This window comes from Ursus maritimus, unplaced genomic scaffold, assembly GCF_017311325.1.
Source record: "Ursus maritimus isolate PB19 unplaced genomic scaffold, ASM1731132v1 scaffold_1, whole genome shotgun sequence".
NCBI lineage: Eukaryota > Metazoa > Chordata > Mammalia > Carnivora > Ursidae > Ursus > Ursus maritimus.
In genome coordinates this window covers 58,334,096-58,350,393 of record NW_024423343.1, presented here as the reverse complement: position 1 = coordinate 58,350,393, position 16,298 = coordinate 58,334,096, and the positions used below count along the sequence as shown (strand labels likewise).

The window sequence follows — 16,298 nt, the reverse complement described above, 5'->3', positions numbered from 1 at the left end:
AAGTGTAAAACCATCAGTATAATGTAACCACAAAAGGAGAATAAAGAGAAGTTTTCCAAAGCTAGTTTCCACGTTGCCTAAAAAGCAGCGAATATGAAATTCTCTGCTGTTGGTGATGATGAAGTCAGTACAACAGCGAACTTGATAGCAAAATGATTACAGTAGGTCCCAGGAAATGGAAAATATTTCAGGCATGACATGAGTTTCTTCGACTTCTCCATAGGTGAGCGACAGTTTAAAATTATTTGAAAGCTCCCCTACCAAAGGTGGGATATAGAACAAATAATTTTCTTTTGAAAAGTGTATTGGTAAAATATAATTCAAAAGCTCTCATCTGAGCAAATATCTATTCAAAGCTTCCACAGCCTTTTTATTTAAAATTTTCAGTTTGTAGAAGTATGTTGTGATTTTATAATCATATTCTTAGGTATTCCTGTTTGTTTTCTAATCAACCTTTTTTGGAACATGACATGATTTTGTCATAACTGGATTTGTAGAGCCCTTCTTGCAATGGGCAGGTGCACACACAAAACACACACACACACACACACACACACACACACACACACACACACACACACCATGCCCTATACGGTCAGCACACCTTTATCGTCAAGCTAACTTTCTCCCTTTGATTCCAGACAAGTGTATTCTTGTCTCAGATTTAGTTTTTTTCATTTAAACTATGTACCTCCCTCCCTGGGTCTTGACTTTATAATTTTTAGGTTTCTTGCTTCTTTCATTTCTTCAGCCCCAGACACGGACAATATCCTCAGCAGATCCGGAAGGACCTCTACACCTCCCTTTCATAAGCTATTTCTCTCTTATGTTAGCACACCCCTATTTACCATGGAAATGACAACGGATTCACAACACTTGATTGTTACAGTTAATCAGGAAAAGCTAACAGTCTTCAAAGAGATTATTGTTAAGAGTCTGAGTTTGATTCAACTTCAAGTATGATTGGGGTCTCAGGCAGGACATAGGTGAAAGGTAGGAGTGTGGTTGAAAGTTTTCCATCTGCGATGGGCACTCGGGACACTCCAGGACAAGTCTCTTTTATCAACCAGTTCAGAAGTATTTCGGCAACTGTCACAGCCACGTGAGTGGCTCCCACTGGGTCCCAGCCTGCAGTAAGGTTCACTGGGCTCTAACTGTACTAGCTTGGACCTGTTTCTCTGGAATAGTATGTGTTCAACATGAAGAAAAAAAGGCTACCTTGCATGAAAAATCATAATACAGATGTTTCTTAGCTTACTCGATTAGTTTCCAACAGTCTCACAATCTTATCAAGGTTATTATGCATTTGTGAAAACAGTGTGATCTCCCACATTGTCTACTGAATTTGAACTCACTGCACCCTACTTTTAACTATACTTGACTGGAGTTATTGATTGGCAGACAAGTGGGACCTGCCCCTCCTATGCTGACCGACTTGCTCTGGAAGCTGTTATCACCCGAGGACCCTTGATGACGTCAGGCAGCATTTTTGTGCGGTGGGGGCTGCTCCCTTGGTACAAATACTCCTTTAGGCGAAGGGCACCCCCAACCCTATCCCCACGTGTACACACGGAACTCCAGGTCTTCTCTGGGACTGTACTCTGCTTCTGTTTCTAACACAGGGATATCAGATTCCAAGGCAGGCTCCCCAAGGCATTCCAGGAGACTTCAGGCTAGCACTTCTTAAACTTTTTTAATGGCATGGGACCCCCTTTTGTTAGGCTGCCAAAGATCATGAATCCCCTTTCAGAACAAGGTTTTTAAAAGCATAAAATACATGGGATTGCAAAGGAAACCAATTATTTTGAAATACAGTTAACAAAATGTTTAAAAAATGTGTTGTAGCAACGTATATACTTTCTAATTGACCTATTGCATGACAAGATCTAGTGGAGGGTCTACCTAATAACTACTGCAATTGAAGATATTGTAACAACTATGATGTGATGTTGGAGACTAAGTCATAGATACTTATCCTACGGCCACTGTGGTGTTTTGCCTCTATTCATAATGGAAAGAAATGCTAAATGTCAGTTACGTTAGTGAAAATAAAAGTGTAAAAATTTTTTGTCACCCCAATATCACAGTAACCCTGAATTCTCTCTCCCCTGCTTAAGAACCCCTGCCAATAAAGTCGCCCTGGAGGTCAACACCACATTGGAGGCCCCACCCCATGCTCTGGAGGCAGGAGCCCTTAGGCCACCCACACAGAGCTTAGAGCTGCCTCTTGGCAAGGATCTAGTCCTGGGAATTTGGGGGCAGGAAAGGACGGCTTTTGAGCTCATGGGGACCACCTTACACACCCATCCTTTACAGTTGAGGAGCTGCTTCTCCGCTTCAGAGCACCTAGAAACCAAGTTTTAAATTGCTGACACCTGTGTGACTTCTCCCACAAGCTCTCCTTTTCACCGGGGAGAACCCAGCTCCCTGGGTTCTCAGGGTCAAGGCTGAGCTTCAGTTTTCTAATCTGCGGATTGTTATGAGGGCTAAATGAGCTATAAAATGAGCTATATAAATTGTATAGCACTATCGAAGTTTGGGCTATTATCATTTTTGACGATTAGTTCTTTAAGGGCTGAAAACAATCCAAGCAGCTCCCTCCCCCAAGTATCTGGCAAGCGTGAAGCGCTCCAGAAGCACTTGTGGACTGAATGAATGAAGTGAGCATTTGCACGTGGGCTTCGGTCGGTGAGAATCCGCGGCTTAAGGCGATCAGGGCCGGCGCATCACCAGCACTTCTTGCTAACAGGTAGTAAACGCCTTTCTGGCTCTGCGCCGAATGGCAACCACAATTCCAGAGCTTCTTTCCCGGAGGACCCCCAGGACGGGGCCGCTGGGCCGGGAGTTCGCCTCTCCCCAGCACCCCGGTCTGCCACGGCTGCTTCCGGGCCAGGTAGGCGGCGGCGGGAGAGGCGAGGAGCTGGCGGGGGAGGGCAGGTTCGGAACGCCGCGCCGCCAGGCCGGCCGGGAAGGTGCCGGCAGCGGGGCCGGGCGGCGGGCGCGCGAGGAGGGGCCAGAGGGGTGGGGAGGGGTGGGGAGGGGGGGGGAGGGCGGGGCCGGCGTCCTCGTCACTTGATAAAACGCCTGCGAGTCTCCAGAGAACAACGGACTCATTCAGCGGTTGGGAGCTGCCCGCGAGGGGGAGCGGACGGGCGGCTAGCGCGACTCGTCCCGGGGGTGGGGCCGGCGCGGTGGCCAGAGGAGACGAAGGTGGCCGCGGCGGCGGCAGCAGCAGCGCGGCAGCCTCGAACCCGGCCCCGAGCGCAGGGCGGCCACCGCGGCTCCGGCTCCCCCTCCCGGTGCGCCCGCCCATGGCGGCCGCGGGGCAGCTGTGGCTGCTCTACCTGTCGGCGGGGCTCCTGCCCTGGCTCGGCGCCGCCTTCAACTTGGACACCCGCGAGGACAATGTGATCCGGAGAACGGGGGAGCCCGGGAGCCTCTTCGGCTTCTCGCTGGCCATGCACCAGCAGCTGAAGCCCGAGGACAGGCGGCTGTAAGTTCCCCGACTTCCCACCCCCGCCAGGGCGCCGGCCCGCGCGCGAGCAGGGGCGAGGGCGCGCCGCGTTCCCGCCCGCAGGCCCTGCCCGTGCCGCTGCCCCGCCCGGGATTCCGCCAGCCCCCGGGGGAGCGCAGCCCGCCGCCCGGCCCGGCGCGGCGCCTGCCCCCATGCAGCCCTGGAAACTGGAGGGTCCGGGGGCCGAGCCCCGCGGACCGCGGCCCCGGTGCCAGGCGGGGCTGTCCTCGGCCCCGGGAGAGTTTACTTTTTTTTTTTTTTTTTTTTTTTTTAAACAAAGTGTTTTCCGGCGGTCCTTGCCTTCGGGCATGTTTGCTGGGAACCCGGCAGGTGGCACGCTTTGCTGAGCTTCACGTGTGTGTGTGGGAGGGGGAGTGGGGGGGGTGGTGACCTGGGGTGTAGGGTCGCCGTGTCGCTGCTATGGACTTGCTGGGAGCGTTGTTCCGGAAGATCCAGGCCTTTCCCAACCTCACGCAATACCCGGTTTCCCCGCAGACTCGGGAGCCCTGCAGAAGTTGGAAAGCCACTTTTCATCCTGTCCTGCGTGGCTTTCCACGCCCGGCGGGCGCTCCTGTGGGAGCTACTTTTACATACCCCTCCCCCCTTTTTAAAGATGGAATTGACCAAGCACCTGTTCGCATGACTAGATCAGCTGAGAAAACAAGACCCTATGAGTGGTGTGCCCCGTCCCCGCCCAGGCCCCAAAGCGTCCGGGGTAAACCCAAAGACCCTTTGGGCCCCTGCATTGGGCAGGCCCAAGCCGACGGGTTAAAGCAAAATATCCGATCTGGCTGGGGCTTTGGAAACACAGTTTGGAAGATCACTACCCCCCCCCCCCCATAGTATATCGGTGTTCCTCCTGGGAGAAAGTGGAGACTGGCACTGCTTAGCTTCTCTTTTTCTTTCTTAGACAGTGTTTGGTTCCCACATGAGCAAACTCTTTAGGCTAGAGAGGGAGCTTAGTCCGTCTTAATCGCTGTGAGCCTTCGTCTTGATCTATGCTACTGAAAAATAAACTCACGGACGTTCCCTCCTCCCCTAAGGCTTTTAGTTGAGCCGAGGTCCTTCCAGGACCAGCAGACCGGAGAAAGTAAAGTGTAGCCTCGTAAAGAGAGGACTTGTTTATGAGGGTCAAATGGGATGTTAGAGCTGGAGGAAAGCTCTTGATTTCTGCAATTAACGACTTTGGAATTGGTGAATCTTCATGTCAGGTTTTTCTGATAACACCTGCTAGTGAAGCAAAGAAAGTCGTTGGGGGTGGGGAGCCGGAGGGCTGGTGGTCTGCAGGGCTGGCCAGGTGCTTATACTCTGACTTCTCTCAGTAGAAATCATTGTTAAGCTGTAAATCTGAAATGAAAGGTGGTTTCTGTTACCTCAGTTAATGGATGACGTTTAGTGTCTCTGAGTACTTCGGGGTGTGTAAATGTGCCTCCACCCACATGGAGAATTTGAACTGGTTAGTGCAGGCCTGGTTGTGGGCCAGCAGAGGGGATCATTCAGCGGGGTATTCTCTTGCACCTGACGCCTACTGAAGGCGATGGCTTCCTTGGAATAGGTGTTCAAGCCAACACTGTGAAGGGCCAAGAAAATATCTTTGGGATGGAGACTTGCAAAATGTGACGCTAGCCAGGAATCCCTGTCACTAAGCAGCGTGCTTGCTAAAACTTGTTACTGCTGCTTCACGTGCTCCTGTGGGTGAGAAGAAGCCTGTCATGGGAGTCTGCCGCCTTCTAGGAGGCTGACGGAGGGGAGGGGCTGACCAGACCCGGAGCGTCTCTTCCCTAGAGCTTGGAGTCTGGCAGTAACCACACTGTAGGGGGCCGTGGTTTATGTGAGATTCCGTCCTTTCCCCTTCTTTTGGTAAAGTGTTCCGGCTTCAGAAGCAGCTTTGGCCCTCCCGGGAGAACCAGGGCACACAGACGGTAATCACATCAGTCGTCACCTTTGTCTGTAACGGTTGTGGGTGTAAATAACAGCCGGGGAGGTTGAGACCCCACAGCTTCGGTCCAGTGTCCTAAACTCTGCACTCTACAGAAAAGTTCAATGGAGAACCGGTGAGAGAGAGACCTGAGCTCAAATTCCTTCTGGGCCATGTGGCAGCTGTTAGTTTAAGCCTTAGTTTCTTTATCTGTAAAATGGAGCTATTTAATAAGGCAGTTGTGAGGAGTAAGAGGCCGCATGCACAATGCGTGGGGACTTGCTGACTAAATGGTGGCGGTTAGCGGTGATGCGTGGAGAAGCACTAATTGAATTCCTACTGTGTGCCCGCTCTGGACAGGTGTTAGCCGTTCTGATTCTGACTGCCAAAGAGCGGAGCCAAAGTTTATTATAGGTGGGGTAATTGATAATTTAAGCTTAGTCACATTTATGAAGCCCATGTTCAAAGCAATTGAACTTTAATTGGCCTTAATTAGACTGATAAAGTAAATTTGCTGAACAAGGGCCTTTATTGAGGCAGGAGAAGTGAAGAATTATGGGAATATCAGATGAATGCGCTGTTACAGAAATTGCCATAGGTTTTTGTGGGTTAAATTTTCTACAGTGCTATTTAAATATTTAATACCATCTTGAACTCTAGTTAAGATTTTATAACAGAATAATGTATCTGAGAGCCTTAGAACGTGTTGGGTGTTCGTAAAACTTTGGGGACTATAAAACGGAGCTGGAGACTGTAAAACTGCACTCAGGTTTTAGGCTGTGCATTAAGGAAGTTGGAGACTCCACATGATGATGAGATAGTTGTCTGAGTTACTGAGGTCAGGCTGTGCACTCCATGGGATCTTTTCATTTCTCTTAGGTAGTGAAGGTTGAGTTACCACCCCTTCCAGGCAGACCATGTGGGACGACCTCTGTGGGTATGTCCATTCCATGAATCATCACTCTTAGCTGTTCTGGGAAGAGATGGATCTATGTTTGACTATAAGGCAGAACCTAGAAGGGAGACATCTGTAAGATATTCTTATAGAGCAGTTCTGGGTTTTCCCCAGTCCGTTCTCTTCTTTGGGGAGCGTTCTGATCATCATCTTCCAGAGGCTCTCCAGGCCCATTGTCGTCCTTTCTTCTTTCTTCTTAGGATTTTTATTCGAGAGAGAGACAGAGAGCGCGTGCGCACGCACACTTGGGGGGAGGAGCAGAGGGAGCAGGACAAGCAGACTCCACACTGAGCACAGAGCCTGACGTGGGGCTGGATCCACGACCCTGAGATCATGACCCGAGCGGAAATCAAGAGTCGGACACTCAAGCAATGAGCCACCCAGGTGCTCCCCCCGCAACCATTGTCCCTTCTGTTCTGACTCTGATGTTTGCTTTTGATTTTTCTCAGACTTGTGATACTCCTGCCTTTAAAATCATTAACTAGTCATCTAGTCCTAAAAATCATCTAGTCCAGCTACTCCCTTTATAGGTAAGAAACTAAAGCTGAAAGTTAGGAAATGTCTGAAGTCTCACAAGTGCTTCAACAGAGTCTTAATAGAATCTGAATTTGAACTTGGTATTTCTGACTTGTGCTCATGCCATCTCCTAAAGGAAAAGTCGGAAATGTCTTTCAGACCTGGAGAAATTGGCCAGCATCTGAATTTTGGAAAAGTACTATGTTATGTTGATTTATTAAACTGCTTCCCATGTGAATCAGGGCTATCTCTTTAAATACCTATGCCTGGACTCTCTTCCAGTTGACCCGTATTCCAGCTGGCCTTGGACCAGAATCTGGGTCCTTCTTTCTTTGCCTCTTACTCTCTCCCCTTCTGAAAAAGCCCACTGAGGGGTGAGTGGAACTAGCCAGGGATGAGAGCTGTGTCCAGGATGTGTCCCTAAGCACTGGCTCCCTTGCATCATTCACAGTGCCATGTGGCCCAGGGCCAGCATCCAGGGACTGTGCTCGGTCACCTTGAGTCCCGAGAGTGGAGAAAGTGCCAAAATGGGCAGGGAGACTTAGAGGAGGTCATAGGACTCTACAAGAAAGAGAAATAGACAAGTTTAATTTTAACACAAGCTGGTGTGAGACCATCCAAGTAATGACTTAGGGGTTTGAAAAAATGGATCGGAGTACTCATGGTATGAAGAATTTGTCAGGAAAGTCAGGTTAAATGCTTATGTAAGATTCTCCATGATTGTAAAGAAGCAGGTACCATGTTGTTCTTAGTTGTATAGTACTCTATTTTAGCATAACAATAGTAAGATTTAGTTTAAGCTTTGGTCATCAAGTAGAACTTGAGCTATGGCACATGGTTACCCTAGGACCTTGGCTCCACATAGTACTATGACAGAGTTGGCCAGTGAATTATTTGGCACTTGCAAGAGCGATAGTAGAGACATAATAGAAAATACTGTTGTATGCTTACATGACTGGGTCAGTTTTGTGTGGAACACTGATTGGGTTCTCGATCAGCCCATCTTAAGAAAGAACGTAGTCAATCTCAAGAGCCAGTTTAGATTTCTCCATGAAAGCCTGTGAGCCCACCCTACACTATAGCAATTTCTTCTTCCTTTGAATGTCAGTAGCACTTAGTATCACGTGTCTGACAGTTCTCATGGTTTCGTGTTTAACTGTTAGCCATGATTTTCCGAGGATGAACCAATCCTTCCCAACTGGATTATAGGTTACATGAGGGCAGAGGTTTTAGATTCATTTCTTTGCCTGATAGCAGCTAGCATATACCTTGCAAATACAATGGAGTCCTATCATCGTACACTCAATTTAACTTGTGAAATCAACTCTTTCAGCTCAGGGTAGAGAGAGAAAGAAATCCCTTGATTTCACCCGTTGCCATTCCCTCCTCAAAGTAGCCCTTGGACTCTGCTGCCCCCAGGGAAAAGGCAGCTATAGGCGTGATGCAAATAGATACCCAAGATGTTAATTCTTGGTTTTTGAGTTTTGAAGGACTCCCTTCCCAGCTAAGGGATTTTCACGAGTGATTTTAATTACATTTGATTTTTGCCTTAAAGGCAGACTTGAGAGCTTACCCCCAGAAATGCAGGCTGCCCTGCCCTGCAGTGGGTGCTTAGGATTTGTGGGTTGTTATAATGAGACTAGATAGGGTGGCTGTAGAGCAAGGTCCTGAACGCCCTTGACAAGGGTGTGTGGGGGTCAAATGAGAGCCCGTGAGGGTACTTGGGAATTGATGGCTAAAGCTTTAGTTATTCAAGGCTAGTAGGGGAATCTTGAATGTGTGGGACTCTAGGGGGCGTGGGGAGGCTGCTGACTTCCTCTGCTCAGAGCTGTGGAATGGTGATCCGGTTGGACCTTGTGTCAGAAGCAGAATTCTGCTGCCTTCTTAGGAGGTTGGTGAAGACTCAGCCCTGCAGTAATGGGCGCCAGGGCCAGCACTCACCATTTCTTACCTTTTGTGTTTGTTAAATAAATGGAAACCAGGGCTGTAAAAGATGAAGTGGCTGTGGCTCATCGTTGGGCACGTTGGTTCTCAGTCTACGTCTTCCGTGCCCCCCGGACCGTGCAGCATGGGGTTTCTCTCGTTGGGCTTGATTATGATCATGGTTAAGTGTCCATCCTTCCTTCCGTTCTACAGTGACCATGTTTGGAAAGTACATCTCAGAGGAACATGCCTCGTAGCCTTTTGGTTAGCTGAATACGAGTTGGGTTTCAGTATGTGGAGATCAGCGGGCAGACAGATGCCGGGATGGTGAGGGGCTGGGTGGGCAGTGACTTCGTGCACAGGGTACCCGTGGAGGGTGAATTGTGAAGTAATAGGGCAAGTTAATGAGGAATACCAACTTCCTGGTTTCCAGATCTTCTCAGACCTCTCTGACTTTGGAAGTATCCCCCTACCTTATCCCTGGGAGACTGGGAAGTTTGCACTCTACCCAGGGCAGGGTTGATGATGATTTATTTTCCTGGTCCTTTGTTTGGCATTAATGTACAGTAGGAATGCTGGGTCCGTTGGTGCAGAGCTGGGTCTGATTGTTCACAATGAAGCTGCCTAACGTTGAAGATGCGCGGACAAAGCGTGGAAGTCGTGTGGGCTAGCAGAATTTTGTTAAACTGGCACTTGGAATTGGAAACAGTGATCCCTTGGATCTAAATCAAGAGGCTAATTGTTAATTAGCCCTGAACTGGGGCAAGTGCATTGGCTCCTCAGCAGAGTGGGTCCCTGTTAGCCTAAATAACAGGGTGGAACGATCACCGTCTAATCTGCTGCTGTCTGGCTTTTCTGTTTAGGTGAATAAGGCAAGAGAGTTCCAAATCCGTTTACTCCAGAGTTGGTGTGCCTGTAGAACGACTGCTTTCTTAGGCCACAGTGTAGCCCCAGACTCTCCCCCACATCTCTTTTCTTCCCTCCCTCCCCCTCTCTGTCCCTCTGTCCCTCACTCCCTCTGTCCCTCTGACACATGTGCTGGATTCCAGTGTTGGATACTGCCGTCACTTCGCCCAATCCCAAATTGGCAGAAAGACTTTAAAAACTTTGAAGACTCTAAAACCAATGAGCTGGCAAAGAAGACTGTTCTGACTGAAGGGAAAGTGTCACTAAAGCAAGTGCAGAAAGCAAAAGCAAGCGGCGTGGAGCCGTGGACGTCTGCTCGCATGTTTATTTGCTAACCGGCTACATACGTCTTGAATGTCACACAACCCGAAGATTACTTTTTTTAAGAGCCACTTCAGATACAGTATAAGAAAACCTTTTAACGAAATATGCTTCCTAAGCCTAAACGTATAGAAATAAAAATAAACTTTGGAAATGTGAAAGGGGCACATTGATTAGTGATATGAAGAGTAAATGGAGCACAGAGTAGTGCCTGTTTCCCTGGGGCTGTGTTTGCTTTGTTTGGGGATATCAATGTCACTATAGTTTCTTCATTTGATAAAGGATATTGATTTGTACTGAGGTTAAGTGTGGGTGTGGGGGGAAGTGTACAAATGATAAACATTTCAGAGCCATAAGGGTAGGATGTCACTGAACTGTAGGTCTCCTGAGCCAAATAGCCTCTTGTCTTTGCAGATGCGGGCCTTTCTCTTCAGGATATACTGCCATTGGTCAAGTGGTCACAGTCTTCTGTGGTCCTGATAAAGCAACATAATCTAAAGTTAGCAAGAGGGTCCTCATCAAGGTGCATCACAGCTAGGGATGTGCGATGGTTGTTCCTGGGGTGAACGGACCACTTGACAGCAGAAGGAATTTGAAATCCTGTTTTTCTTTCTATTTGCTAAGGAGAGTAAGCAGTCCTTCCTGGGTCCTTTTCCCACTGATCCATCTGTCAGATGATGGCCTGACCCCTCCAACTGGCAGTGTAGGACTGTCTCTTGAGAACAAGGATATTTTGAAGTGAAATGGAAATGTTTAGAATTCTGCAAGGCTTTGGTGAGATTGGACATGAAAGTGCTGAAAACGAGTTGACTAGGGTTTAGGGAATCCTGCTTTGCTGCGACACATATAAACCTAAGAGTTTTCAAACAAGGGGGAAAGCTTAAAGAGGCTCGGATGTGATCGGGTGGATAGGCAGGAGACGACATTCTAGGAAAACATCGTTCTGTGCCTGCGGCCTCCTGGCTGCTAGTGAGACCTGGCCCAGGTGCCAACTTACGATGATACTCAGACCAAGTTGAGAGCTGGCTTTGAGATCTGGGTGATGAAGGGGTCTCACATGGACCCACAAGTGCAAGAGAAGGTGGGTTTGGACACTGTTGCGCCTTCTAGAGGCCCAAGGATAGAGGACCTGGAGAAGACGTCTACTGACTTAGATGGCCCAGAGCTCAGGGGAGGGCTTCGGGGACCGGCCGGAAAAGCGTTTTTGTGCTTAGGATGTGGTCAAGCCATATCGGATGCCAATCTGATCAGCCAGTTTAGAAGGAAAAGTCTAAATCTTCTATTTAGAAAGGGTTCAGGGCTGCTACGGAGATGAAGTGAGGGTGTGGGCATGTGGAGAGGCATCCCGGGGCCCCCCACTCAGGATGATCCCAGGAGGTGAGGACTGCAAGATGAGAATCCCCCAAGGTCAGCAGCACCAGCCAGAGGCCATCGGAGAAGCTTTTGCACTGGCCTAGGGTAAGAAACTGATCTTTCGTAAGCTCAGTTATTTCTATGTGTGCACATTTATACAAAAATGTGTATTTTATATTCAATTTAAAAGAAAGTAGGGATTTTGATCCTTGAACATGAGGAACAAGTAAAAATTTAAAGGGGAATGTGCTCTGGACCTCTAGAGAAACCATAATCAACTTTTTTTGGGGGGGTTTTCCTATAGAAGTTGTAAGTTCAAGAGACATTCACTGAGCATTTACTGTGTATTAGGCACTCCTCTGGTGCTAGAGATACGGTGGCAAACTAAATAGATAAAGTCTCTGTTTAGTTCTGTTGGGGGAGACACAAAATAAATAGGGATATTATGTTAGAAGGTAGTGGGTGATACAGAGGGAAAGAACACGGAGGAAGGGACTGCGGAGCGGTTGGCGGTAGGTCAGCCAGGGAAGACGTCATTGAAAAGGCAAAGCTGCAAGCCCTGTCAGTACTGAGGGGGCAGCAGGAACACCCAGTGCAAAGGCCCCACGGCAGAAGCATGCCTAGCAAATTTAGAACAGCAAGGAAGCTTATGGTCTCCTTGGAGGCAAATTGTGGAGCCTTATAGGTCTTTGAAAGACTTTGGTTTTTACTCCTGACTGTGATGGGAAGCCTTGGAATGTTCTGAGAAGAGTATGACATGTTCTGACTTAGATTTTAAATAGTTTTCTTTAGCTGCTAGGTTGAGCATAGACAAGGGTGAGGGCAAGGGTAGATGCAGTGGTATTAATTAGACGCCTGTAATGATAGATAAGAGATGATGGTAGTTTGGACCAGGGTGGTAGCAGTGAAGATAGAAGTGGTTGGATTCTGGATATATTTTGAAAGTAGAGTTGGCAGGATGAAGAGAGTGTAAAAAAGAACATCTTCAGGGTTTTTGGCCTGAGCACCTGGAAGGATGAAGTTGTCGACAACTATGATGGTTTAAGGCAGAGCGTGAGAGGAAGGGATTTTGGAGGAAGGGTGAAAGTTTGGTTCTTAGACACGTTAGGTTTGAGATGTCTGGACGTCCCAGCGGAGGCGCTGCGTAGACAGTTGAATGCCAGTCTGAAATTCAGTGGGGGAGGTGTGGGCAGGAGGTGCAAATAGTGGAGTCCTGGGCCTCTAGGTTGTATTTCCAGTGGGGGGACTGAATGCCGAATAAGGTCACGGAGGGAGCAGAGGTAGAGACTAAGGGCAAAGCTGTAGGGCATCCCCCTGCAGAGGTTAGGAAGATGAAGGGCATGGCCAGTAAGCGGGAGAACAGGTGTGCTGACCTGGAAGCCACATGATGGAGGCTGTGATCCGGTTGTGTCAGCGAGCTGAGAGCTGACCCCCGGAGTAGCCATGTGGAGGCCATCAGCAGCCTGTGCAGGGTGCTCGTGGAGGGCTGGGAGCAGGGCCTGGTTGGATGGATTGGTGAGAAGAGAAGAGGAATTGGAGACAAAAAATAGGAACTCTGAGTTTTGTTGAAGAGGGGAGCAGAGCAAGAGCTAGAGGAGAAAATGGGGTCAAGAGGGAATTATTTTTATGATGGAAGCAAGTTATAGTGAGCTGGGCTGCTGGTGGGGATGCTTCAGTAGAGAAGGAGAAGTGGGTGCAGGAGAGGACAGAGTTGCTGGTGTGATGTGTGTGGGTGGGTGGGAGGGGTGAACCCGTAGAGGGGTTAGCCTCCTCACTGGAGCCCAGGTAGCTCATCTCCCCACAGAGTAAGGGGGCGCAGATGCGGGTGGCTGGGTTCTTGGCCTGGTGGGAGGCTGGGGGAGGTTTTTCCTGATTGCCTCTCGTTTCTCATCAATAACCTTACTCATTAGCCCTCAGTTCCTCAATACCTGTGTAGAAGTTTGCCTTGTAGGGGTAAGAACTCCATTCTAGAGATAGAGGAATGCGGGGTTTGAATCCCCGCTTCCTCACATTCTGTGGATTTGACCTCGGGCAAGTTACTCCTCGGGAAGGTGGAGGTGCTAACAGTCCCTGCCCCATGGGGTTGTGGGGAAGTGTGGTGGGGATGAAGCACTTGGCATCGCGCCTGGCACATCCAGTAGTCATCAGCCTTCACTGCTGTGGGCCCCTTCAAGTAAAATAGGAGTAGACTTCTCTCCCCCACGGAGCTTTTGTAGCTATCTTGTCTTGAAAGTCTGGTGGACAGCGGGCACGCCTCTTTGGGGATTAGGTCACAGGTGAAGTTGTCCCATGGGCAGGGGAGCTACAGCTGGACTTAGGGCCAGTTCATAGGCAGATAGAAACTGTAGTATCACCTTGAAGGAGAAGAAGGGGAAACACGGGACTTGGAAGAAGGAAGAGAAAATGGCAATGCATCAAACCCCTTTCACCATCTCTAGCTCCTTAGGCCATATTTGAGCTGCAGAGAACCACAGCTTTTTATATTGTTAAATTCTTACAAGGCTCATGGTAGGTGTTGAGTGAGCATTGCCCACATGCGAGTGTGTGCAGCTCCAGGATCCGGTACCGTCTAGGATGGCACAGTGTCTGTGTGCCTGTCGTCCCCCCTCCCTCCGGTAAACGTCAGGACATTGACAGGTAGGTGTGTGCCGTGCGGGTGGAAGTGAGCCAGGAACACGGCAGGAGTGCCCTGGCCTGACTTCCCGCTCCTGGGGCCTGGTTGCTTGTCTTTGTAATCCTGGTCAGCGTTATCTAGTGTATCACGGGGTGTGTTGAGTAAAAATGATGCGTGGCCTTGTTGAATTGTCAGGAATGTAGAAAACCAGGCTAAATAGCCCTTTGGGTTCTAAAATACTGCTGGTTTTCAATCTCTTCTTTCAAGATAAGTGGTATAGGCTAACAAGCTTGAGATAAATCTGAATCTGGAAGGAAATAGAATATCTCTGAAATTATGCAAGAGGGTGACTCATCAGAACCTTAGCATCCATTGCCCTGGGGTGTGCCATGAATTAATTGCAGCCCATCTCCCTGGGGCGGCGTGGTGGGGAGTTATTTCTTAAAAAGTTATCTCTTTGTAGTGCAGAATGGAATATGTGTAAATTTTTTAATATAAAGCATGAGGCTTTAAAATCAATTCAAGCTTTTGGTGGGCATTTTGGGTTATGTCCCCTGTACATGTTTACCTTCCTCTGTCATTCAGTGCTTTCGTGGAAATGGTTGAGAAACACTGACCAGCCCAAACTCTTCTCCATAGAGGGACAGCTGAGACCAAAACAGTCAAGTGACACTTAGGTGGTGGGAGTATGGACCCTGAAACACCGCTGCCTGATGCCCTGTCCACCTGATGTTGTACCGTCTACTGCCTTTCGGTGAAGTGGCCCATTCTCAGAATTAATCCTGTGCCACATCATCCTGCCCTTGACAGAACAGTGTCCTACGTTTTTAAATGTCTCCCTGGAGTAGTGATAGCAAATATACAGACACTGTTGCCCTTTTCCCCTGGTACTTGGAGACTCTCCCAATGACCATACCACTTTTTTCAGCAAAGTCTCCAAATTCTCCAGGTCAGCATGGGTTAGCCTCTGCTGATGAACGGGTGTCTGCACATAAGACAACACCCGTTTGCCTGCTTGGTCTGGCCAAATCCCCTGCTACGGAAGGCACTCTATAAATGTCTGCCTGATGGGTATCATCCCTACTGGTCTGAGAGCTTCTCAAGAGCAAGGCTGACAGCTTGTCCATTTTTGGTTCATTAAAGAGAAGGGTACCCAGTGGTACTGGTTGAGCTGTTTGAGTTGATTTAATTTCCCAGGTACATTAAAGACTTCTGGAGAATAGGAAGTGCGGTTGATCCTTTACACCGTGGTACTACCTTTTTTTTTTTTTTTTTTTAAGTTGTGGTAAAACACACAGAACATAAAATTTACCATTGTAACTGTTTTCAGGTGTATAGTTCTGGAGTGTTAAATATATTCACATGGTTGTGAACACTTTGGTTCTCCTTAAACTTGTTTTGGAGTGTCCAGGAATCAGAACATCCATGTTACTGGGGCCATAAAATATTGATAAACTGAACTACAACTAAATTGAGAATTGTGCTATGTCCTGTCCTCTGGTAGGATATTCTGATGCGGTTCGGTGGCAACAAGTTAAAAGTTGAACACGTTTCCGGTAGAGGTTAAAGTCCCCTGTCCGAGCTCAGCATGTGTTTTCCACGTTGGGAAACGTGTGGAACTCCCGGGTTCCGCAACACCTGTCCTTCGGAAAGCCAAAATTCTTGTCTTCAGTTTCTGATGGAGTGTGAGAGCGAATCGCGCAGATAAAAAGCCTGGCTGTAGTCGTTGGTTTCTCACTTGGTCTTGCTGTTCTTCCCATCTGACGCGGCGGCTTTAGCACAAACCCTCCATCTCGGTGGCCACGGAGGTCAGGCTGGAGCTGAGCTTTGATGTGACAGCGGCACATTGCGGGTTGAAGTTTGAAAGGTAGTGCATATGCACTCAGGGAACATCAGATTAGACTGCAGCTGTCCCGAGCAGTAAGGTCTCTTCCGCTTATCTTGCACATTCTTGTTGGTTGGTACCTCCCACCCACACCCCGACCTCCTTTAGAGCCTCGCTCATCTGTTACCTGGGAGCAGCTTTCTTTTCTTTCTCTGTTCATCTCTTTGATTTTCTAATGATTAATTTCTCTGTTGCCTGAATTCTGTTTAGTGTAATGGACTCTTTTTATTCTTACTGATGTGTTTATCATGGAATTTCTTTCTTTTTTAAAAAGATTTTATTTATTTAAGAGTGAGTGGGAGAAGGGGCAAAGGGAGAGGTAGAAGGAGAAAGCATCTCAAGCAGACCCCGTGCTGAGCCCAGAACCCGACCCGGGGCTCAGTGTCACGACCC

General features: G+C 48.5%; 1 protein-coding gene across 2 annotated transcripts in view; it reads left to right on the top strand.

The window, feature by feature from the left end:
• Positions 1-3,103: 3,103 nt before the first annotated feature.
• The window catches only part of ITGA6 (integrin subunit alpha 6), a 75,892-nt gene continuing 62,697 nt past the window's right edge, over positions 3,104-16,298 (top strand). The window contains exon 1 of one of the 2 annotated variants that reach the window (XM_040643879.1): positions 3,104-3,493. In XM_040643879.1, coding sequence (XP_040499813.1) covers positions 3,312-3,493 — 182 coding nt within the window. In that variant the 5' untranslated portion in view covers positions 3,104-3,311. The remainder of the gene's footprint in view (positions 3,494-16,298) is intronic. The other variant, XM_040643873.1, reaches the window with a different exon arrangement.